This window comes from Plenodomus lingam (genome assembly GCF_022343315.1).
Source record: "Plenodomus lingam strain CAN1 chromosome Unknown contig_3, whole genome shotgun sequence".
Taxonomy (NCBI): domain Eukaryota; kingdom Fungi; phylum Ascomycota; class Dothideomycetes; order Pleosporales; family Leptosphaeriaceae; genus Plenodomus; species Plenodomus lingam.
In genome coordinates, this window is record NW_027093944.1 from 6,819 (window position 1) to 31,318 (window position 24,500).

The 24,500-nt window shown below is 37.3% G+C and overlaps 4 protein-coding genes across 4 annotated transcripts; 3 read left to right on the plus strand and 1 right to left on the minus strand.

The window, feature by feature from the left end:
• Nucleotides 1–314: 314 nt before the first annotated feature.
• Nucleotides 315–746, plus strand: IAQ61_007418 (uncharacterized protein; the record flags this gene model as incomplete). The annotated part of the gene is made up of 1 exon (XM_066097575.1): nucleotides 315–746. One exon carries the CDS (start codon nucleotides 315–317, stop codon nucleotides 744–746), a length of 432 nt encoding a protein of 143 aa, XP_065952072.1.
• A 2,342-nt stretch (nucleotides 747–3,088) lies between these two features.
• On the plus strand, nucleotides 3,089–4,248 carry IAQ61_007419 (uncharacterized protein; the record flags this gene model as incomplete). The annotated part of the gene is made up of 4 exons (XM_066097576.1): nucleotides 3,089–3,228; nucleotides 3,289–3,563; nucleotides 3,621–3,838; nucleotides 3,892–4,248. The coding sequence occupies 4 exons, from the start codon at nucleotides 3,089–3,091 to the stop codon at nucleotides 4,246–4,248; spliced, it is 990 nt and encodes a 329-aa protein (XP_065952073.1).
• Nucleotides 4,249–4,426: 178 nt separating this feature from the next.
• Nucleotides 4,427–4,780, minus strand: IAQ61_007420 (uncharacterized protein; the record flags this gene model as incomplete). Its single annotated transcript, XM_003842404.2, has 2 exons — nucleotides 4,427–4,529; nucleotides 4,584–4,780. The coding sequence occupies 2 exons, from the start codon at nucleotides 4,778–4,780 to the stop codon at nucleotides 4,427–4,429; spliced, it is 300 nt and encodes a 99-aa protein (XP_003842452.2).
• Nucleotides 4,781–21,562: 16,782 nt separating this feature from the next.
• Nucleotides 21,563–22,821, plus strand: IAQ61_007421 (uncharacterized protein; the record flags this gene model as incomplete). Its single annotated transcript, XM_003842403.2, has 3 exons — nucleotides 21,563–21,667; nucleotides 21,729–22,232; nucleotides 22,291–22,821. The coding sequence occupies 3 exons, from the start codon at nucleotides 21,563–21,565 to the stop codon at nucleotides 22,819–22,821; spliced, it is 1,140 nt and encodes a 379-aa protein (XP_003842451.2).
• Nucleotides 22,822–24,500: the final 1,679 nt, after the last annotated feature.

Genomic DNA, 24,500 nt, shown 5'->3' on the forward strand with positions numbered 1-24,500 from the left:
GCTGCTTACATAATCTAAAATATTCAATCTACTCTAATAGATCTAATAATCGCGACTCTAAGAAATCTCGTGATAATAGCTATTGTGGGTGGCGCAATATCCTCATTTAGTAGGTGGTGGATTTTGGTGTTAGTGGGCGCTCGGTGGGGGTGGGCGCTCGGTGGTGGATCACGTTACCTACGACGCCAGCGCCAAGCCTCTTGATCACGCAGACGGGAAGTCTGGAGATATCGCGGCTGAAACCAAGCACGACTGAACTTCAGTCACAACAAAGCAGATCGAACCGGACCAGCCGCACACAAACTCGCTTGAAGATGGAACAGGTTGAGCTTTGGCAAAGCCACGAGCGGCAGTACACTCTGACGGATTCAACCTTTGTCAAGAGTGAGCTCCCTGTAGAGGCATTGCCTATCGCCCAAGCTACAGGACAGAGGGTTTTCCCTCGTTGGTCCCGCGCGCGTCTCCAGAACGAAGCAGCCACGCTCCAGTTCATCGCATCCAAAACATCTATACCCGTACCCAAGTTCCTAAGCCTGTACGAAGAGAATGGCCTGCTACACCTCAAGACTGAACGCGCCTTAGGCAGACCTCTAGACGAATTGGCTTCTGAGACAGCTACCAAACATGTCGCAGATTGTTTGGAGTTGTCTATCATACCCCAGCTTCGCGCGCTACGACATGACACTATAGGCAGTGTTAACCCCACTCTACCACTCGTCCCGCCAAGTCGTATAACACATAGGTAACGACGAATAGTCAAATTAGTCTTAGAAGACCTCACGCAATGCAGACTATGTGTTCTCTCATAATAACCTTAGTCAACACAATATCTTTGTTGATCCCTATACTTTTGAGATTACTGCAATCATCGACTAGGAATTTGCGGGATACTACACGGCGGACTTTGAATACCCTCCATGGCGAAAGTCTTACAAGGATCAAGGACAAGATTATTTGCAAACTAATTATCTTGTAAAGATTCTTAGTGACACTAGTAAGGGCACAGAAGCGCTAACATTAACATTTTTAAACTGATCACCACAAGGTCTTTAAGGGCTTATTAAGAGGCTCCGCGATGGCTATTACGACTAAGCGGGTTAGTCCAGACTAACACACCCGTCTGCAGCACACCCACACACTTTTACTTTGCGCTCTCACCAGCTAGTATCGCCCCTTATTGCTGTCCTGGTGCCCGCAATACTAACCACACTTGGCTCGTCCGTGCTTGATCTATTTACCGCAAAGCAGATCGTGGCTAGTTTGGGTACGAAGTAATATAAGGCTTGTTAAAAGCGATGTGTAGATTAGCGCGCAAAAGAAGAGCGTTGGCTGTGTCGTCAAGCGGGTCGTATCGCGACATGTCGTTCGCCTTCCACCAATTAAGCTTAGATTGAGGCACAACATGCGCACCCTGCAGCTGCTCGCGGCATTTGCTAAGGCTACACAAGCCATCACGAATGACCAGGGCAGTCGTTAGGTTTAAGGGTGCGAGGATTATGCTTAATAAGGCGGGGTCTGCGTTAGGAGTGATTTGTTGCTGTTACATTTTCTAACTATTAGCATAAAAATATACTTAGTTAGATCCCTCTTTTATACAACTATAGGTTTACCTTAAAGCACCTACAAGTAAGAGGAATTAGTATAAAGCACCTGCTTAACTATCTAAAGTCGTAAAACTACCTACAGGTTATGACTCCTATTTACATAAAAATAGGCTAGTAAATCAGGGTTCACTACAGTACAAAACCAGTTTATAGTAGCCATATTTATCTAAAGTAGACTAAGAAGTAGTTTAGGTAGAAGAAGTAAACCTAAATAGGGTTTATTATACTATGTATTCTACAAAAGTAAACTACTTTTATTTCTACTTCTATTAATCTACTAGTATTACGTAGTAATACCTAGTTTCCTACTATTTAAGTATTTTACCCCTACTTTCTTTAATCTTCTTTACTACCTCTATCACTACCTCTATCACCACCTTAACCACCACCTCTATCACCACCTCTATCACCACCACCACCTCCACCACCTCTATCACCACCTCTATCACCACCACCACCTCCACCACCTCTATCACCACTTCTACCACCACCACCTCTACCACCACCTCCACCACCTCCACCACCTCTATTATCACCACCTCCACCACCTCTATCACCACCTCCTATTAGTAAAAATATCATGACTTATTATTATGTTATATGTGCGTATAGCGTAAAGCTAATCTTTTCTACCCCTTTTAGTCTTAGTTAGGTATTATAGTGTATAATAGAAATAAAACTACTTTTTATACTTAATTTAAACCCCTACTATTAAAAGTAAACCACTACTTTAAACCTATTTATAGGTATACATAAGGTTAGTTTACACCTATATAGTAAACCCCTAGCGTACTATTCTACAGTAAACAATTTTTTACTATAGTGATAAGAAGAACATGCCTATCCTAATATAGGCGAGCTGCTCTCTATATATATTAGTAAGTTAGGCCTTTGTTAGGGCTAACTTGGCATAGAATAATAGGCGAGCAATTCTTCCTTATCGTTACAATACCCCTGTATTACCTACTATCTAATTAACTGCTTTACTGCCAAGTGCCTAATAGAAATAGGAACTCTAGTAAGGAAGTTTACTAATTATATACCTTCTAGTAAGGGTAATTAAAGCTGTATTTATATGAGTCCTATCGTAGTAGATATAATCTAATAATCAATCTCCCAAATCATTCCTAAGCTTAGTGATCCAACTTTCCACATCAATACTTTCCGTTCAATTTACTTTAATAATGGCTGGTTAGAACAAAACATCCACAGCATCTGATCCGGAGTAAGTACGCATGCAGCTGGAGTCATTTAGAGAGTAGACAAAGATCACTAACTGGAAGCATGCGCAGGTCCTTTACAGCCCGCGATGCAATTATCGAAGATGCTCAAGGCGTGCCAAGCGTCTGTGCTCGCTTAGTCATCAATCTTCTTTCGCGCAGATTATTTGGGTAAATTAATTTCATCCTTAGCAATGTCTGTTAACCGCAACGCCCCACCTATCATGAAATCACTAAGGTCGCTTGATACGTGCTGAATTTCACATGATCGTTCGTCCGGTCCGTGTTCTCCAAGCTGCGAGGATGATCTCCACGCTTGTTGGGCAGAGTGGTCGCGAGTACAACCTCCAAAAAGTGCTCCAACGGCACCCTAAGAAGCCTGAACTTAGCGTCTGCCTTGCTCTGTGAGTTCCGAATCTCCGTGCGTATCTATCAAACTGGGTGAAACTGACCGCTTTTTCCAGCTGTGACAAGACGCCCTACGTCGTGAAGCCTGTCTCAGAGTCCATCTTGGAGCATCTGCAAGAGTTTCGAGCCGAGTTTGAAAGTCATCCCCGTCTTCGCATTCATGTTGACAAGATCGAAAAAGAGAGCATTCTTGTTTACGAATACTTCAAAACTGATTTGCTCGCATTGGTAGAGAATTACCCTCCTCTTCCGTTGACAGCGAGGAAGAAGATATTGAAGGGGATTGGAAACACACTTGCTGAAATGCATGAGAAGAATTGGATCCACCTAGGTACAATACTACCTGCATGCCCTGGCTTTGACAAAAGCTTTGCTAATTTAACTATAGACCTGAAACCGGACAATATCTTCCTGAATTCGTACGTGGACTCGAACGACGAATTTCATCTAGAAAAGGTAGTCTTGGGCGACATGGACTGCGCGTTAAAATTAAAGGGCGAGAAACTACTGAACTACAAGATTGGAAACGTCATGTGGCGTAGTCCGGAAGGACAACTAGGAAGAGGCGTAGGAAAGCCTTCTGAAGTCTTCTCCTTTGCTCTCTTAGTAAGTATTGTGCTTAATTAGACCTGCACAAGCTTATTAACTGCCCAATATAGTGTCTCTACGTCATTACGGGGGTGCAGTCATTGCACTTCAACTTCGCAGAGCTTGACACTGAGCCTGAGGTAGTAGTTTTGTTAAAACTACTTTCGACCTTTGGCCCGCTACCAGATGCACTTATAAAGCATGTCGATGATGCGAAGGCTGGTGAGCTTCTCACCAATTTATGGCAAACAGTGAAGGAGAATGACGTAAATGGACATTTCGCGGATTGGACAGAGGATGTGTTTCCTAACCTCACGGACGAAGTAAAGAGGTTAATCTTAAGGATGACTAATCTCGATCCAGCTAAGAGAGCAACGATGTCAGAGATTGTCAAGGATAGTTATTGGGTCGAAGATGAGAAGTCTTAAGTGCAGGTTGGCGTACAAGGTTCAGCGTGCCAAAATTGAAGCATAGCATTGCGGTGGCTTCTTAACAAGCTTATCTGGTCATGATAACCCCCGGGTGTTTCCTTGTTTCGCTTCTATGTAACAGCTTTCCATCATGGCATCAAGCAAAAAGCTCAAACTGTGACTAGATCCTTTAACTTTAAGGATAAACATGCTTGGTCATGAAATGGTTGCCCTTGGAATCTTCGAAGACAGTGGTGAAGTGAGACTTGCTGTCGCTTTCGCTTGGATGCTCTTTTTCGCTAAGGTCCGTTATTAGCCCTGTCAAGCATAATGATGGGAGGAATGTCTGTCACGCTAAGATCCCAATAGCGGCACCAGCAGGGACGTCACGGTCCTTCTCTAAAGCCTCGCAAAACTCGTTTTGCACGCCCTGCGCCAAGAAGCTACGCTCCCAAGTAGAGGTCTTGGTGGCATACTTGACTTGGATTGCTTTACCGCCGGCGTTAACAGTCCTGATCACATTGCTAGAAATGACTTTGTTGTAGGACATATTGCGAAGAGAATACTTGTAATGTAGATGGACAGATGGTCTTGGAAGAGGTCGTCTTGATTTACGAATGTGGATTCCAATTGCTAGTCTTTGTTGTGTCTTTCGATTCTGTGCCTTGATCTAACATAGGTTCGTTGACATCTCTTTTATATTTGACCAGCGCGGCTGATTTATCATCCGCCTTATGCATTGAGCTCTATCGCTTGCATGATTTCTGACCACAAGTGACCCAGAAAGCACCCATTACCAAGATCACTGCACTGTTCGTCACCGGCGGCAAGGCGCGACTGAGGCACAGTCATCGGCGCTGAAGATCTGTTAGTTCCTCTTGCAAGGAAACGACGATATCAGAGATGGGCAGGGTACTGTCTCATGTCGGTGATGATGGAGAGCTGAAGAGTTTGTTTACATCTAAATCAGGACTAGGTAGCGCTTATCCTGTGACGCGTCCCTGTAGTCATTTCTCCCCTCTAGAAAATAGCTTTAATCAATACTTCTTCCACATTTTCACATCGTATAACTATAGTTCCTAAGTACTTAATATAGCCACTGCAAGCGGACAGCTAATGTGACGCTGGAAGTATTTACCAACCCTACATTTCGTTGATCAAAGCAGTGGCACGACGAGAGGATGTCGTTTCAGACATTGATGTCTAGGAAGGGAGATGATAATGCCGTTTATGTTCTTCTACCAAGGTACTCTAGAAGTCCTCTAAGCTTGGCCTAGGCACCTCCAAGTAACCCTAATCGTAATCACGCGCAACACCATTCGTACAACAACGATAAAATTATTGAACGAGTTGATAATACCAACGGTGTGAGGCTATGTTCCATGCAAAATAAGCTGCAAGAAGAGCTTGATGATCGCCTCTAAGCGCCCGGTCCGGAGCGGATGGCCGGTGACGAAAAGAGTTTAAGGTTTGCTTTTAGGGTTGTGGTTAGAAACCATTTCGCTAGTGATGTGATGAAAGTATTGATTGAAGAATCTATGGACGAGAAGCCAAGGTGGCTAGATATAGATATCCCCACTAGTCCCAAATGGGTGTCTCCCAGACAACCCGGGACAGGGGAGTCGCCAATGGTGGTAGGCAGTCACCACCTTATTAGGGTAAGCACTATGGCTAATACAAGGTAAGCACTATAGATATAGAAATAATAGTCCCCTAAATCTATAGTAATTATAAATATACAAAGAAAATGTCCACATTAGATAGTAAGCTCTAAGATAAGCTAATCAAGTTTCTCTAATATTAGGCGTGGCAGAGCTTTCGTGTATATATTAGCTAGGTTCTCCGCTAATATAACATGTTAGATAGTGTAATTATTAGCTAGGTATTACTCTTAGACAAAATAGTAATAAACGTAGATGTGTTTAGATTGCAATGTAAGTTTCTAATCTTAAATAAGTAATATAGCTAGCTTATTGTTAACTAATAGATAGCATATTAGGGCATCTAGGAGTTTAGAAATAGCATAGTAAGCCTAGATAAGGTAGGAAGTAGTATATAACGCGGCTATATATTCTACCTTATAGGTGCTTTTAGCTATACAGCTCTGTCTCTTAGAGGACTAGGAGATAACAGAGCTATTAATCTTTAGGATGTAGCTAGAGAAGGATTTGCCTATATCTAGGTTAGATGCATATAAGGCATCTAAATATATTATTATTATAGCTAGGTTTTAGTATATTAGGTAGATAGTAATATTAAGGCAATAGTTAGATATTGCCTAGATATATTGCAATACCTAAAACGCTAATTTTAAGTGCAACTCTAAAGGATTTGCGTTATAGGAGCTAAGAAGCCTAATAGTGTATACTAGATCTAGTTAACTCACGACTGCTATAAAGTTAATAGAACTAATAATAGATTAGAACTTCTTCTACCTATCCTTATTAACTAGGATATTTAACAGAGTTCGTGGTAGGAATAAACTTAGGTTAATAGGCGTATGTTAACTATTGCAGTCTGCTATATTATATTGCTAAAGCACTACTTTAATGTATATCCTCTAATAGAGCTAGATACTTTAACTATTTAGATAAATATCTATTTCTAAACCTATAAGCATCTTAGGTTTGCCTATATTGCGAAATTAAAATCTAGTAGTAGTAAGGGTAAGCATAGACTAAATCTATATATTTGTTCTAGCTATAAGGACATTATCTATATAGATCCCTAATACTAGGTGCTCTAAAATAAACATACAAGGGTCGAAGTTAGATTGCACAAAGCCCTAACTCTTTAGCTATTCTAATAGTACTGCATACTATTCTCTGCTAGATTGCTTAAGACCGTATAGAGTTTTGTAGAGATAAAGTGTAGCTTTGTCTAGGACTTAGAGTCCTAGTAGTGGTTAGCAATAGATCTTATATTTAAGATACCTATTAAGGTAGGCGGCGTTAAAATTAACCTAGCGAAGTTTCTAGCTATGGACAATAGAGAGTAGCAGTAGGATGCGAAGGCTGTTATATCTAACTACTAGTGAATATATATTATTATAGTTAAATCCTAGCCTTTATAAAAATCCTTGTGCTACTAGTCTAGCTTTTCTCTTAATAATTTCACCTAACTTATTTTGCTTTGTATTAAATACCTACCTAGTGCCCACAAGCTTTGTGCCTTAAGGTATCTAGTAGGGTGGCGCAATCTCCTATATGCTATTATCTTTATAGTTAGCAATTTCCTTGTCTATAGCTAGCTACTATAGGAGAGTAAATAATAGGCTAACTACCTCTATATATATTCGTGGGGTGTTAACTATATACTATAATATAGTAAATACTATAGAGAAGATAGATATATTAGCTATAGCATCCTTATTTAGGGTAGTTAAGAATGCGCCTACTATTATATTATAGCCTTAGTATTGTAATAGCTTTTTAGTCTAGTAGCTAATACGTGTGATTGCTATTAGGGTCTATAGTAATGTATCCTAAGGCTGTAGGTTCTTCTAACTCTTGTGGTTAACATTCTTCCTAGGGCGAGGCATAGTAGGGCTGCCTATCTGTGTCTTATATTACGGTAGTGTAGAGATGCGTTCTAGAGTGCTAAGAAGGTTATTAAATATATTAGTTGCTCTTAATCTTAGACTTAGAGTTTAGGGAGTAGTTAAAATATTATTCTATCCCCCTATTATCTTATTAAGGACTTTAATAGGAGGCAATATAGATAGCAATTCCTTTAGCTATAGCACTATAATATTTTTATTCTAGGAGGAATATTCCCTAGCACTATAAATCCTGTCCTCTAGGACAGGATAGAAGTTCTAAGGCTTTAGGATAAACAGGGCAAATAACACGTCCTATAACTCCATAATAATAGCGCGCTCTAGTATATAGAGATAGCTTATCTAAGTGCTCTAGCTATACCTAATAAAGATATATTGCTTAGCGCGGTGTAGGAGCTTTATACTAGGTTTTTAGGCCTCTATAGGAATATGTACGTAAGCTTAGATGCTAAATAGATGTAGGTATTAAATAGAGGGCCTCTTCCTAAAGAGCTGTTTATATAGGGAGCAAAGTAGCTTATCTATAGAATATGGCGTAATATTCTTAATAAAGTTTGCTAGGACTATAGCTTTGGCCTATAGGAATAAAAGGTCGTCTAAAGGGATTATAGTTCTAGCAATTTAGAAAATAGAGCAATTAAATTACTTAGGGATCCTATTTATCTTATAGTAATATAATAGCACTAGCTAATAAACAATTCTAAGATATTTAAAAAACTTCTATAGGTCCTAGCTAATATACTCTCCTCTATTATCTAATTTAAACCTCTTAACCACTAATAATTGTAAATTAGAGCTTTTAGGGTGGAATTAGGTATTAGCATAGGCAATAAAGTCCTTAATAGCTTGTAGGGCGTCTGCTTTAAGCTTTAGGAAGCGAATCTATAAATGTCTTGTGTAGTTGTCCACAAAAGAGATATAGTACTAGGAACTACTAATACTTTTAGTAGGTATCTTCCTAGACAAGTTAGAATAAATAAGTTTAAGTAGCTTAGTAATTAGGGATTCCCTAGAAGATAGCACTTAATGTATAGATTTAGATTGTTAGTATATAGTGTATAAAAAGTTTTCTAGTTAAGGTAGCACTAATTTACTATTAGTAAACACCTATAATAGGTTTAGTATATTTAGGTGTCCTATAGCCTTATAGAATTCCTAATATAACCTAAATTGTGTATCCTTTACCTTTATTGCTACTACTATCCCTATTATCTATGTTGTGAATGTGTGACTGTGTATTAGAGATTAGGAGGTAGACGTTAGCAAAGGGCTTAGTGCTATATAGGAAGTTACTATTAGAGGCTTAATATAGGAGGATATGCTTGTAAGTAGCGCATTTATAGGTAGATATAGTAGAGCTTCTATCTATATTTAAATAAGACTATTAACGTGTCTAGCCTATAGTGTGTATGTGCTATATTATAATAGGTAGAGGTTATCCTTTTTAGCGTAGAGCTTAAAATCTAGGTAGCAAATATGCGTCTATAAGAATAGCTAAGTACTAAAAAGTTTAGTGCTATAAAGCGTGTTTGTTAGTTTAGCTACCTTAGTAGATCTATTAGGGAGTCTGCATTATAATCTAACTATCCCGCTACCTTATATAGGTAATTTAATGCCGCTAGCGATAGTAATTATACCTATTCTAGGAATAAGGAATATAAAGTTATCTGCACTACCTAACATATACTTTAAGGCACTAGTGTTAAATAGCTATATAGGTAGGTTAGTAATAGTTAGTTTTTTAATAGTAGTATAAGCACTTACTAATTTTCTTAGGCGTTTGCTATTTGCGTTTATTATTAATAGTAGGGATAATAGTTAGGATTCTATAAGATTAACATAATAAATAGTGTAGCTAACAACTATAGTTAAGCTATTATTGTCTAAATTATTAGCATTATTAGTAATAGCATTGTGTGCCTTCTGTTGTTTAGTAGGCTAGGATATCTTATCCTTAGTCTAGGCCTTCTCCTTATGCTTCTTAAGAGTAGCATATATAGGGTAGAGGTGACCTATATAGGGCAAGTTATGTTTCTAGCACTAAGTATATATTAACTTAGTAGTATTAGCGTCTAGTAGCTTACTTAATAAGTATAATAGCCTTTTGTATACTAATTATCTAGCTGCGTATATAGCTAAAGAGTTAATATCTAGGGAGTGCTTTTCTAAGATATCTAGGATCTTAGGTTTAATATCCTAGAATATAGTAACATTCCTAGTAGAGAGGTTGTCTATAATATTATCTATTATCTTAGGTAAGGTAGCAAGAAAGAAGGAACCTTTAACTTAATTAGATTTAAATATAGCCTGTATAGCTACAGCTACTAGTTAAGTAGATATAGTGTATTACTTTGCTATACATATCTATTATTAATAAAACTTATTAAGATAAATTCTAAGGTTATCTCTATTATAGTAGTAAAGGTTTGTTAATAACTAAAAGAGTAAGATAGATGCATTACCTGTGTCTCTATTAAACCTATTTGCGAGATGTTTCTATACTTATAGAGAGGTGTTATAGCTAGCAACACTTATTATTAAATTATTATAAATAGAGGATAGGAGCATTACTAATACTTTATTATTAGCCTTATCCTATTCCTTAGCTTCTAAAGGAAGTAGTAGTCTTAACTTCTTCCCTAATAGGATAGGCTAGATACCTGCGTATCTAAACGCTATAGTCTAGGCTAACCTCTATTCTAGGTAGTTCTTACCCTAGGAACCTAGCTTAGGTAATAAGGAAGGGTCTAGGCGAAAGTTAAATGCAGGTTTAGCAGCTATAGTGTGCCTAGGGGGTAATACAGGTATAGACTGTGGGAGAGGGGTTGTTAGAGGAAGCTCTAGGTATAGGGCAGCTATAACCTCTAGTAAAGCTAATCCTAAAGAGCTAGAGTGTGTAGGTAACAAGCTAAATAGGTTTAGGTAAGAAGCCACGTTAGCGGTGTAGTGTTGTAGTAATATAGTAGCTAAAGTAGTAGAAGCTAATAAAGAGTAATTAATGCAAGTAGGTACTAGTAAATAAAGCTAAGTATGCTAGCGGATAAGCTAGGCTTATAACCTAATATAATAAAAGTATTAATTAAAGAATCTATAGACAAGAAGCTAAGGTAGCTAGATATAGATATCCCTACTAGTCCTAAATAGGTGTCTCCCAGACAACCCGGGACAGGGGAGTCGCTAATGGTGGTAGGCAGTCACCACCTTATTAGGGTAAGCACCATGGCTAATACAAGGTAAGCACTATGGATATAGAAATAATAGCTAGTACCTTAGTGTCTTTCGCGGCGGCTAATGCCTGCATTATTATTGTGCCTATAAATAACTTCACATAAGAGGAATTCGGCTGTATAAAGTGACTGCAGGAAAGCGGCCTTAGAAGGTCACAGTACCTAGGCATTGTCTTCGTATGCCTCGCGTCCTAATTCCACGCTATATGAGAGTGCGTTCTTGCGCAGGAAGCTAAATTCCAGCTTGGCGTATTGTTGCACTTCGTAGTGGGGGCCGATATGCAATTCTGTGCCGCTCCCCGTGCTGCACCAATTGCAGAGGCCTTAAGCACGTAAACCTTCCCTAGCCGCATTTTGCCTGCTTGTAGGTTTAGCAAATCCTAGGTTTAGTATACGTAGATTAGACACACAACTATAGACACTTCCTAAGGGCAGCTAGTCTACGCTAAAACTATTTTGAGTAGTCTCTGCGCTTAGTATAACGTACTCAAGGGGTAAGTAGCTAACTTATACTAAGCCCCTACTATAACGTGCTTATCAAATAGTATAGACGCAACCTTTATAAACTATAATCTATAGAAAAGGATTTTTTTAGAAACTTAGGATACTAAAGCTATATTTTATATATACGCAAGTTATACACTACCTTACCATAGTTTTTATAGCGTTATTAAGTAGACTTGCCTCCCTTAGCGCGCATCCTCTTTAATACCTTCTCCCTATTACTAGGATCCCTAAACTGCTAAAGATTAGTTATCTATACTTCTTCTTTAATAGTAAGGGTCCCCTCCTTCTATAACTAGTTCCTAATATATAATTAATATTAGATAGTAGTTTTAATAGCTACCTAAAGCTTAGTATTATATTACTATGTTAACACTATTAGGTATCCTATTATCTCTATACCTTTAGAAAACTTTATATGGATATTATTTATTTAAGTAGGTAAGCTATTAATATACCTAGGCTAGTAAATTATGGTTAGTGTACAATAGCTGTGGTATTAGGTAAGGTTTAGGTTGTAGGGATCTAGTGCTTAGGTTAGGTATAGGGTAGTAAATAGGTATAGGTTAGGTTAGGAATAGGTCTGCTTATATTAGACCCTAAGCACTACTATAACCTAACCTAAGATTTTCGCACGGCCCTAGTACTTGTAACAACTTAGGTAGGTAGGGCATCTAAAAGGTATCCTATACAACTTAAAGGCATATAGGAGTACGCGTCTATATAGAAAAGGATAAGATTCCTACACCTATAGGTCTTGTATAAAAGGATAAGAAGAATATACCTATCCTAACTATAGGCGAGCTGTTCTCTATATATATTAGTAAGTTAGGCCTTTATTAGGCCTAACTTAGTATAGAATAATAGGCAGGCAATTCTACCTTATTATTATACTACCCCCTCCTATAGAGAAAGGATAGTCCCTATCCTTAGGTTTAGGTTTAGATTCCTTATTAAAGAAAAGCTCTTACAAAATAAATCCACCTTCACCTCTACCTTTACCTTTACTTCTTATTCTTAGGGCACAGACCCCTATCCTTAGCCTGCCTATAACTAGCCCTCTACCTACTAACTTTCTTATTCCTATATCCTAAATTTTTTAATTATTTAACCTAATCTATCTAAAATCTAGTAAGTATTTAATCTATATAATTAAGTAGTTACTAATCTAAATTAGAACCTGTTGCAGGAGGGATATCAACCAGATCACGGAGCATCTTGATCCAATTAATCCTGATTAATACCCCTGTATGACCCACTATCTAATCGACTGCTAGCTTATTGCTAAGTGCCTAACAAAAAGCAGGAGCTCTAGTAAGGAAGGTTTACTAATTATTCACCTTCTAGTAAGGGTAGCTGAAGCTCTATATATATAAGTCCGATCGTAGTAGATACAATCTAATAATCCATCTCCCAAATCATTCCTAACCTTAGTGATCCAGATTTCCACAGAACCTTTAGCTATACTAGTACTAGTACTACTAGGAGTCCTCCCTATTGCTTATCGCGCTCTCTATATAAGGGCAGTTAAGGCTCTAGCTAGGGGTAAGTTTAATAATTTTAATTTTAAGTTAAAGAATTCTAAGAAGTGCTAGTACTATATCTCCTAGAATAAGTATTATAATCTAGTAAGTATCTAAGTCTAATAGGGTTCCTTTACTAATTCTAGTAGATTCCTTCTTTTATTAGCCTAGAGTACTCTACCCTTAGGGGTGCTCTAGATAAGTACTATAGCCTAGTAGCAAACCCTGCTAAAGGGGATAAGGATAAGGATGCTATAGTTACTTATTAGAAGGATATTAAGTAGTTTAAGGCTACTATTTAAGAAGCTACCTAAAACCTAGCTAAGTGTGTTACTATTACTAATACTTAGACTAAGGGTATAGAAGCTACTAAGATCCTTATAGCTATATATTATGCTACTATATCTAATTTATATTAGCTTTAGAATAGTATTTATAAGATAGTCTTAGTGTGAAGGGCTTAGGCTTATGCCTAAGCCTGGGTCTAACACAAGATAGACTAAGTCTAACACTACTACTAAGCGAACACATTGCACACCTATAAAAAGGCGCTAAGGGCTTACCTCTCCTTTAAGATACTAAATACTATTATTAACGCTTATTGCATTCTCCCTTAAGGCTAGTCTATAATATTTTAGTATCTTCTTCTAAATATACTATAATAGTAATAAGAGATAGACGCGCTAGATATTTAGAATAACTAGGTGCAACCTAATATAGTAGAAAGGCTAATATAATAGGTCTATAGATTAATAGAATAATAGCCTTAAGACTCTACTATAATAGCTATACTACGTTAATAGAATAAGGAAATACGCAATTAGATTCTATCCTAACCCTCCTCTAAGCCTGCTAGGTTTAATAATATACTACCTCTGCCCTCTCCTACCTTATATTACAAACCCTTCCTAGTTAGCTTGCTATATAATAGCACTAAGGCAAACTTCTCCTTCTAGTAAATAACTATAGAGTTTAAACTATGTGCAGATAAGGTCTTTATTAGGGATAAGGAGGCAAGGTTTATATATATTTAGTCCTAGTTATTACCTATAGTCTAGCGCGCTATAGCACTATACTTTAAGGATAGTACACGTAAGCGTTAGGATATAAGTATGTTTCTTAACTACCTAGCGTTCTATTATAGTAACTATTATAGGCAGGAGCGCGCCTAAGTTATATTAGAATACTTATATTAAGGCTAAAATTAGCCTTTTATAGAGTTCTTTATAAATTTTATATAGCTTCTTATATAGTTAGGAGGTTTATACTAGAATAATAAATAAAAGCTTTTATAACTTTAGTAATCTCTTAATAGTTATATATACTTAGTTTCCCTTAATAGGGGAGTCTCTAGGATAAACTATAACGTAGCTATAGAGGAATATAAGATAATTATAGTAGATATTAAAATAGCCTCTCTAGAACTAGGTTTTCTTTAGGCTAGTAAGTCTAAGGAACCCTAGTAGAAGTCTAACTTAGATTAGGATAGCAATATAAATATAGTAGAAGTAGTAGCCTTATTAAGTGCACCTACTAAACTACTAATATTACGTCCTAACTAGATCTTATAGGACCTGTTTAATATATAGAAACTAGCAAAGGTCTACACCTAGTATAGATAGGGCGGTTATTTTATACGTGCATGCCCTAATACCCTATTACTACAACTAGTAGGTGTTAAGATAGTTATAGTATTAGCAAGCGGCCCTAATTTAGGAAACTAGCTACCCCTAACTTTAGGCTAAGTTAGGGGTATAAGGAGGACACTATAATAGAGGAATTATTAATAGTAGAGGCTATTAAGTATCCCCTAGATATTAAGGCTAGGTTAAATAATCCTCCTTTCTTTATTCCCCTCCTTCTAGGTAGAGTAGAGAACGTGCAAGCAATAGTTAATTTAGGGTGCTAGTGTTTTAGTATAGTTAAGGAAAAGTTAGTAAGATAGATTAGTAGGAACTTTATAGATATTCCCCTATAACCCTTATAATATACCTAGGGAATTACTAAGGGTACAAGAATTTTATAGTTAGTAGTATTAGACTATAATTTAGATAGTTAGTAGTCTTAGCTTTTAGCCTATATAGTACCTAGTCTCTCCTATTAACTAATACTAGGCAGACTATAGCTATATAGAGAAGGCGTTATTATAGATATTCTATAAGGCAAATTAATAATTAGGAAGGTAGGAAATATAGTAGTATAAGAGAGCGGGAGACGCCTATATCCTACCTGTATCTTTATTATCTTAGGTTTAGTTATAGTAAGGTTACTAAATTAAGGACCCTAATAGGAAGATATATAGGTATAAATTTTTATAATAAATATACTAGATATTTTATAGGTAATATATAACTTACGCCTAATAAAATATCTAGGAAGTATTAATAAGGGAAGTCCTATTAATATACACACTATCTATATTACTAATAGTATAGTTCCCTATAAGCCTAAGTATAAAACTAGAAAGATAAAGTTACTACTAGAACTATAAGAGTTTAAGGACCTATTTAATAAAGAGTTAGCAAGCAGTTTACTACCCTATTAAGGTAGTATAGATTACTATGTTTAGTTAATAACTCTCCTAGATAGAACCTAGCCTAACCCCCTATAGGGTCCCCTATACCTTATATCTTGTTATTAATTACTAGAACTAAGAACATAACTTACTAGATTAATAGATAAGGGCTAGATCTAAGTAAGCTCTTCTATAGCTAGAGCTCTAGTATTACTAGTAAAGAAGCTATTAGGTAGTTAGCGCCTTTGTATAGATTACTAGATGCTTAATAGTATAATAATATTAGACTAATACCTACTACTACTTATTAAGGAAACTTTGCGTACACTATCTAGTGTAAATTAGTTTATAAAAGTAGATATTTACGCTACCTTTTATAAAGTTAGAATAGTAGAAGGTTATAAGTCCTTAATAGCTTTCTATACCTAGTTTAGGTTATATAAATAGTTAGTATATCTATTTAGTCTTAGTAGTATGCTATCTACTTTCTAATAATATATTAATACTACGCTTATAGAGTTACTTAGATTATATATAATAGCCTACCTTAATAATATCCTAATTTATTTAGGAGGAGACTAGTTTAACTATATAGAAAAAGTAAAGTGTGTATTTATACTATTAAAAGAAGTAGGACTACACCTAGACTTAGAGAAGTGTGTATTTAGTATTAAGGAGGTACGCTACCTAGGCTATATTATTAAGGTAGGCAAATTACTTAGACCTAACCCTAAAAAGCTTAGGGTAGTATAGGAATAGGAATCCCCTAAGAATATAAGAGAGGTAAGGAGTTTTCTAGGTTTTACTAACTTCTACTATAATTTTATTATAAAGTTTTCTAAAATAGTAGCACCTCTAAACTAACTAACTAGGAAGGACACCCTATTCTAATAGGGAGAGGAAGAATAGAGTGCATTTAATACACTAAAAAAGGCATTTATATCTAGACTAGTACTAATATAATAGGACCTAGCTAAAGAAATATTATTAGAAGTAGACTATTTAGGATACGCTCTTAGGGGTTACTTATTATAAAAGGTTAGGGGCGTCTAGCGCCTAGTTACTTACTACTCTATAGCACTAACGCTAGAGAGACAAAACTATACTATATATAATAAGGAATTGCTAGCTATTATTAAGTATCTTAAAAGTTAGTTAGTAGAGCTATAGAGCATTTATAAGCTATTTACAATATTTATAGACTATAAAAACCTAGAGTAATTTACTAGCCTCTAAAGCTTAAGCAAGTAATAGTGCTGCTAGGCAGAGGAACTTTTAAAATACTAGTATATCCTATAGTATAGACCTAGCTATCTTATAGGATAACCTAATGCCTTAAGTAGGTAACTACAAGATTTAAACTCCTCTAAAGCAACACTATAGTTAGTAATGCGCCCTAAATTAATCTAGGTTATAGTATTAGAAGTAGAGGAGGCGTCTAAGTTACTAAAGGGCGCTAGCCTCTTTGCTAACCTATATATATAGATACTATAGGACAAAGCAGTATTAGAAGATAAGATATACTAAGTGTGTCTTAATATAGTTTAGAAAGGCGCTAGGTCTTTCTTAGTTTTAGCTAATATAAAGTAATAGATAGGGGACTATATAATTAGCCTATATAGCACTTTGCTTTAGAGAGGTATTATTTAGTTACTAATATAGGAACCCCTTATAACTACTATTATATAGCAAGTATATAAATTAGGTTTAGTAGGATATCTAGGGAAGAATATAATATTTTAAATACTACGCCGTAACTATTATTAGGATAGAATATTAGGAGATATTGCGCAGTATGTTTAGAACTGCTATTATTATAGTGCTTATATCTCCTAGAAGCGCTAATAGGGTCTATTATAACTTATACTAGTAGCGTTATAATACTAGTCCTAAATATCTATAGATTTTATAGTTAACCTACCTATAAAAGATAATAGTAAACCTTAGTTCCTATTAGTTATTACTAATAGATTGTCTAAATATGTTTAGCTTAAAGTAACAGTCTCTATAGTAGCTAATTATTATATAAGGATCTTCTAGGATAACTAGTAGTAGTTCTAGGGCTTCCTATCCTCTATTATTACTAACTAAGGCTCTAACTAGTTAGGATCTTTCTAGATAATGTTGTGCTAGATAATAAAGATAAACTAGTTACTATCTACTGCATACCACCCCTAGATAGACAGGGGGATAGAGCGGGTAAACTAAGAGGTACAGGCGGTGCTACGTATAATAGTATGCTTTAAGCAGACTAACTAGCCTAACTACCTGCTAGCCTACTAACTTGCACTTAATAACAGGGACTCTAGTATAACTAGTATTAGCCTAAATCTACTTTTAAATAGGTATACTGCAGACACGCTATAAAAGATAATATTACTACTAGTAAAGCCTAAGAATCCTTATAGAGAGGCTATAGCGTTCTTATCGCACCTATAGAGGGGTATAGAGCTAGCACAAGCTATTATTATATTCTAATAGTAATAATAATAGGAAGTAATAAACTAGTCCTAATACCTAGCTAAAAAGTTCCTAAAAGGTAATATAGTTTAGTTTGCAATACGCAATATAAAGATAAACTAACTAAGTAAAAAGTTTAACTAGCTATAAGTAAAGTATAGAGTAATAAAAGTCCCTACTCTACTTATAGTAGTATTAGATTTACTAGGGAACTTGTATAAGACCGTGTATATAGATCTGCTAGAGAGAGCTACTAATAACCTGCTACTAAGCTAGAAGCTTTAGGACTTATAACTAGGTCTAATAGTTACCCTAGAAAATAAAGATATAACGCTAGATAAATAGGAAGTAGAAGAGATCCTTTATATAAAGAATATAAGAGGAAAAGGAAAGTATTAAGTCCTAGTAAAATAGAAGGGGTATATTAATCTAATATAGCACCTACTAGAGGTAGTGTAGGATACTAAGGCTCTAGATAGGTTTAAGGAATAGTATAAGGATACTATGTATAATAATAGCCTAATATATATAAAAGCTAGGAGGCAAGGGTAAAAGGAAACTAAAATAATAACTTAGACCTTTATTATAATTAAGAAGTAGAAAAGTATTAGAGATATCTTTTATTTATCCTAATAACACTCTAAGTAAGTACCCTACTACTAAAGTTTTATAATATAGCTAATAATTAGGTAGCAGTGTCTATACTATTACTATCTATAACTAACCCCTCTCTAGCCCCCCCTAAACTATTATTTATCTTATTCTAACGCCTCTATATCTCTTAGTAATAGTAGTAATGCTTACGCGTGGCGTAGGTAAAGGATAACTTAGTTAATAAGTATAAGTAGTAGTAGTAGTAGTATTAGGAGGAGGGTAGTGCTTTAATAGCTTACTAACGTATAGCACCCTAGGCCTAAAGAAAATAAATATTAGAATAGATATAAAGGGAATAAGGGAAAACTAATACTAATAATAAGAGTCTTAATACCTTAGGTAGTGCGCTTAGTAGTACTCTTAAGCCTATTAATATAAAGGTTAGTTTAGGCCTAAGTCTTATTTATATACTAGTTAATACGCTAGAAGGCAATACTAGTAGTAGTAGTAAGCTATATAATATTATTATTACTATAACTACTATATAAGGGCGTAATAGTAGATTATAGTAGAAATACTAGAGCACTAGTAGTAGAGGGAATAATAGCACTAAGCTAGTACTAATTATAGGCGCGCAAGTAGGTAGAAGGGGTAAGTAGAGTAATAGCGTTATTAGTTTAGGCCCTTAATATAAGATCCTTAAACTAATAGTAGAGCTAGTAGAATTATAGCACAAACTAGTAGTAAGTGCCTTTAGTAGGTTTTCCTATAAAGGTCCTAAGGGTCCCTTTCTTTGCAATATAGAGGTAATCCTCCTAGTAACTATAATAAAACTAAAGCTAGTTATAGAGGGCTTGGCAGACGTTAGGATTATTAGCAAGGATAGCCTCTAACCTAGTGCAGGTCTTATAACTATAATAATAAGACTTGCATAAACGCCCTAGATATAGTTAGAACTTGCTATAAAGAATATAAAAATTAGGAAGAACTTACTACTACCCTTCTAATAGTTATACTTACTAAAGAGATAGAGTTAGTTAATATACTAATTATAGGGAAGCAGCTTTATAAAACTACTATTATACTCCTTATTATCTAAGTTACTAGAAATAATAAAGCTACTAAGTAGCTAGGTTTAGGGAGATGTGTACTAAGCAAAAGTTAGTATAGGAAATATTAGGAGAACATAGGAAGTACGCACCTTATCTTAGTAGACCTAGCGTAGGGTCTAACTATCTCTTAGTAGTTCCCTACTACTAGCACTAGTAGTAGTAGATAGAGATATAATAGAGGCTATATAGGCTAGATTAATAGAAAAAGAGTAGAGATAAGACTAATTAGTTAGGAAAATCTGCTATATAATAAAGTAAGTTTAGGAAATTTATAGTAGGGTAGGATAGCTATATTAGAACTTTTATAGTAGGGTGCTAAAATAAGCGTATAGACGCTACGCGCGTATACTACTTAATATATAGGCCTATTACAAATTAGGAAGGAATATAAAGATATAATAATAAAACTAAAAAATATAGTAATAAAGCCTAATATAGATTATAGAGGACAAAGACATAACCCTAGACCCCTAGAAAGACAATTTCACGAGGGTTTATAGGGAAGGTTAGGGGTATATAAAGGCCTTAGGCTTATACCTAAGCCTAGGTCTAACATAAGACAGACTAAGTCTAACACTACTACTAAGTAAACATACTAGACACCTATAAAAAGGCGTAGAGGGCTTATCTCTCCTTTAAGATACTAAATACTATTATTAACGCTTATTGCATTCTCCCTTAAGGCCAGTCTATAACAATTTAGATCACTAAGGTTAGGAATAATTTAGGAGATAGATTATTAGATTGTCTCTACTATAATTAGACTTATATATATAGAGCTTTAGCTACCCTTACTAGAAGGGGTATAATTAGTAAACCTTCCTTACTAGAGCTCCTGCTTTTTATTAGGCACTTAGTAGTAAGCTAGCAGTTGATTAGATAGTGGGTTATACAGGGGTATTGATTAGGATTAATTAGCATTAATTAGGATTGATTGGATCAAGATGCTCCGTGATCCGGTTGTTATCCCTCCTGCAACATTTGCCTATTATTCTATACTAAGTTAGCCCTAGTAAAGGCCTAACTTATTAATATATATAGAGAGCAGCTCGCCTATATTAGGATAGGCATGTTCTTCTTATCCTTTTATATAAGACCTATAGGTGTAGGAATCTTATCCTTTTCTATATAGACACGCACTCCTATATGCCTTTAAGTCGTATAGGATACGTTTTAGATGCCCTACCTACCTGCGTTATTATACGTAAGACCCTAGACCTAACCTAAGCCTATAGCCTATGCAAAAATTTGTTGTTAGGTTTAGGTTAGGTTTAGGGAATAATATAAGCTAACCTAACCCTAACCTAACCTATGCCTATTTACCACCCTAGCTATAGCACCTTGTTAGTTAGAAGTAACGTTGTCTACTAAAGTCATATAAATTAGGACACATCTAACAGTTACACGTTCTTAGTGGTTAAGATAAGCATTTATTAGAGTTAGCAAATAAATAGCCTAATTAAGCCTCTAGCTTAAACCTTTAATCAAAACAAGTTTATGTACATTTAGCTTAAGTTACTATTATCCTTAAGCCTAATTAAGACTAACTATTCTTCAGTAGTATGGTACCTACTATTACCTTTAGGTCCTACTAGGCATGTATGGCTATACTGCACTAGTAGGGGTAGAGGGGCTGGGGGTTGTAGCACTGTGTAGGGGGCCACCGTAGCTATATTGGTAATCCTAAAATATCAGCCCATAACCAGGAAAGCGGGCTTTTGCCTTACCGGCAATTCCTCAAGCAACGCGTTATGTAAGCTTAGCCGATAACGAATGTTGTTGCCACGCGTCTCGGGTATTAACTTGTGAATCGCTCAATAAGTATCTTAGCTTGCGCTATGAACGATCGCCTGGGTTTCATCTTCTACCTGTCGACATGGAAGAGCCTAGCCCTAGAAACGCTGAGCCAGATATTTGGATCAGGCACCTCGTCCGAAAGGCAAGTATAGCCCGCTAATCTCCAGCCTCATTTCTACTAGCTAACCGTGAAGCTTTACTCCGCAGGTTCAAGTAGTAGCATGTCTCCGTTGGTTGTGCGAGTTCAATATCCTTCCGTGCATCCCCAAACATCAGTCTGTTTCTTACGAAGATCTATCGCAACTTGCTCTGGTGCCAGAAGGGCATCTACGCAGAATATGCCGCATGCTCATTGCAGCAGAATTCCTAGAAGAGGTTGCATCCACTCACGTTGGCCATACCGCCCTGTCGTATGCATTCGTCAACAATTTCGCACTATCCGACGGCCTCGCATTTTTGACTGAAACCATCCTACCTGCCTCGTTAAAGATGGTGGAAGCTAGCAAACCATTTCAGAAGACGTACCAGTCTCCGTACAGTGCTGCATTTGGTGTGTCAACGTCGTTCACCGATCAGGCTTTGCAACACAGTCGACTATCGCGCCAATTCGATCACTTCATAAGATGTATCGCAAGCGACACAGGTGATGAGCTGCTTGATATTCTGAGTCAGATGAGTATAAACGGGGGCAAAGAAGCTTTGGTTGTGGACGTGAGCGGCAACCACACCCAATACGTTATAGTTGTGTTCATGCTAACCGTTCATGCAGGTCGAGTGTACCTCCCTCACTATCGTTCAAACTCTTGCTGCTCTGCATCCGCGACTGTCCTTCGTAGCTCAATTCGTCAAAGAACTTCCGTTGACAGACGGCAAAGAAATGCCAGAATCAGTGCCTTCACGCATCCAATGCTGCCGCCGATCCAATCCGGAAATACAGCCTATCCGTAACGCATCCATCTACGTTTTGTTTCTGCAATCCATGGACACAAATGAAGCTGCCGTTGGGCGTCAAGTAATCAACTGCCTTCAAGCGCATGCCGACATTCTGCGTTGCAACTGCGATGCGAAGCTGGTGATCATAGCAGCCACGACTCCCACGGCTGAGGTGGACTGGCATAAGCATGTGGCCCACATGTGTCGTTTTCAATTGTCGCATGGCGCACCGCTGGACAGCCTTGAGCTGTGTAGTGTACTAGACGAAGCGTTGCGAAGTGTCCCAGAATTGTCTTTGGCAGGCAGGACCATGTCAGCGAATGGCGACTTTTCCAAATATGAGATAGTTTCTCACAGTCTTGCATAATCGATAACCGGAAATGATATCACCCAGATAATGGCTTGTTCTAGACTCTCATAGCAGGATGACAATGCAATACATATGGAGACCATGAAACACACAATGTTGTAAGTAGTACGTACATAAGCGGATAAGCATTCGATTTTGCCCCACAAATGTGATTAAACCTGTGCCATTAGTTAGATATTCTTAGGTCTGCTGTCGAATGTTGTAGCATGTTCTATGATCTACAACGTCCTTGACGTTTTGGAGACTTTTAATGACCCTTGGACAGGTTTTAATATACTAACCGGTGGTGGGCCCCCTAGCTCTTCACGGACTCATTCAGGATGAGGAAGCTCCCGTGTAGCATGGACACGGGTAGTTGGCGGAAGCATGCCGAGTCAGAATATGTTGGCTGATGCCGTCGATCGCTATCATACAAGGGGAAGCACCACGAACGGCCCGACCCATCCCACGGTGAGATTTTTAGGGACAACTGTAAAGGGATGGTCCCTGCACCGCGGGCCGTTCGGTGATGCGGGGAAAACAAGCAATGACTAATTCTTGACTACTTCTAGGCAGCCAGGTATGTAAAAGCTGTGGTAGGCATGGTGCCGGCACTCGAAACCCATGACAGTTCGGGGCCCGTTCGGTGATCCGGGAGAGATAAGCAACGACCCGTTCCAGACTCCTTCTGGGTTCCCAGTTGTGCACCTGTTGAGAAAGGTCCCGTCCATTTGGCGAATCGAACCTTAGGCATAGCTACCCATGTTCAAAATGAATAGGGCCTATATAATGCTGTTTCTGATCTCGAAAATGAAATTATTCCCTATTAGCGCTTCTAACACAGGAATAAGGTGGCTCGTACGCAGATTAGGGGCTGTAATAGGATGAGTGTTCCACAATCTGCACATACAGTATCTCTAGCTGTGTTAATCTATTGCGTATTACTAGGACATGTGAGGGTTTGCTAGAGGACCTATCTTTTAGTTTCAAATATGAGTAAAAGACTTTAATTTCCTAAATAGGGCTCTGCTTAAGAATGATGAAATTCTATCTAACTAGAACATAGGTTAATTTACGCAATCTATTTAATAGAAGAGGAACTAGGTTCCCGTACTAAGTATCTCTTACTAGTGCCTACGACTGATTTGTTGTTAGGTTGGCTCTTCATAAGACACTGCTGTGGGTAGTTCTTCGGGAACACGAGTGTTGCTTCCGTTGGTTGACAGACGCCCATAATAAGGTGACCCGGTCCAGTCTTCGGCCGAACCTGTACACGTCCACGCACTACTCATGTAGTGTCCACTGATCGTTACCCCCGTAGGTATACAGAGCAGATACAGTTATATTGTAGAGCCATCCTTACGCTAGTGTACGACGGCTGTCACCTTTACCCCTTGCAACACCACTATGACTCACCAATGGGAAAAGACACTATGTGTGTGAACTATAACCCACAACAATATTCCAACTTCTAGACACCAATCAAGCACCGACAAACGAAAATAAAATGATGAGAACATTACTTTACACTTCAAGATACTTGCAGAATAGGCTAGGAACACTAGAATAGAACAATACGATTGCGTTGTTGACACAACCCTATTGGTTTGCTGTACCATTCATTTCACAGCTACCAAGCGGAGTCGGTCCGGATTCCGCATGATCGGTTACTGGTAGCAGTTAGGGCCGGTACATAG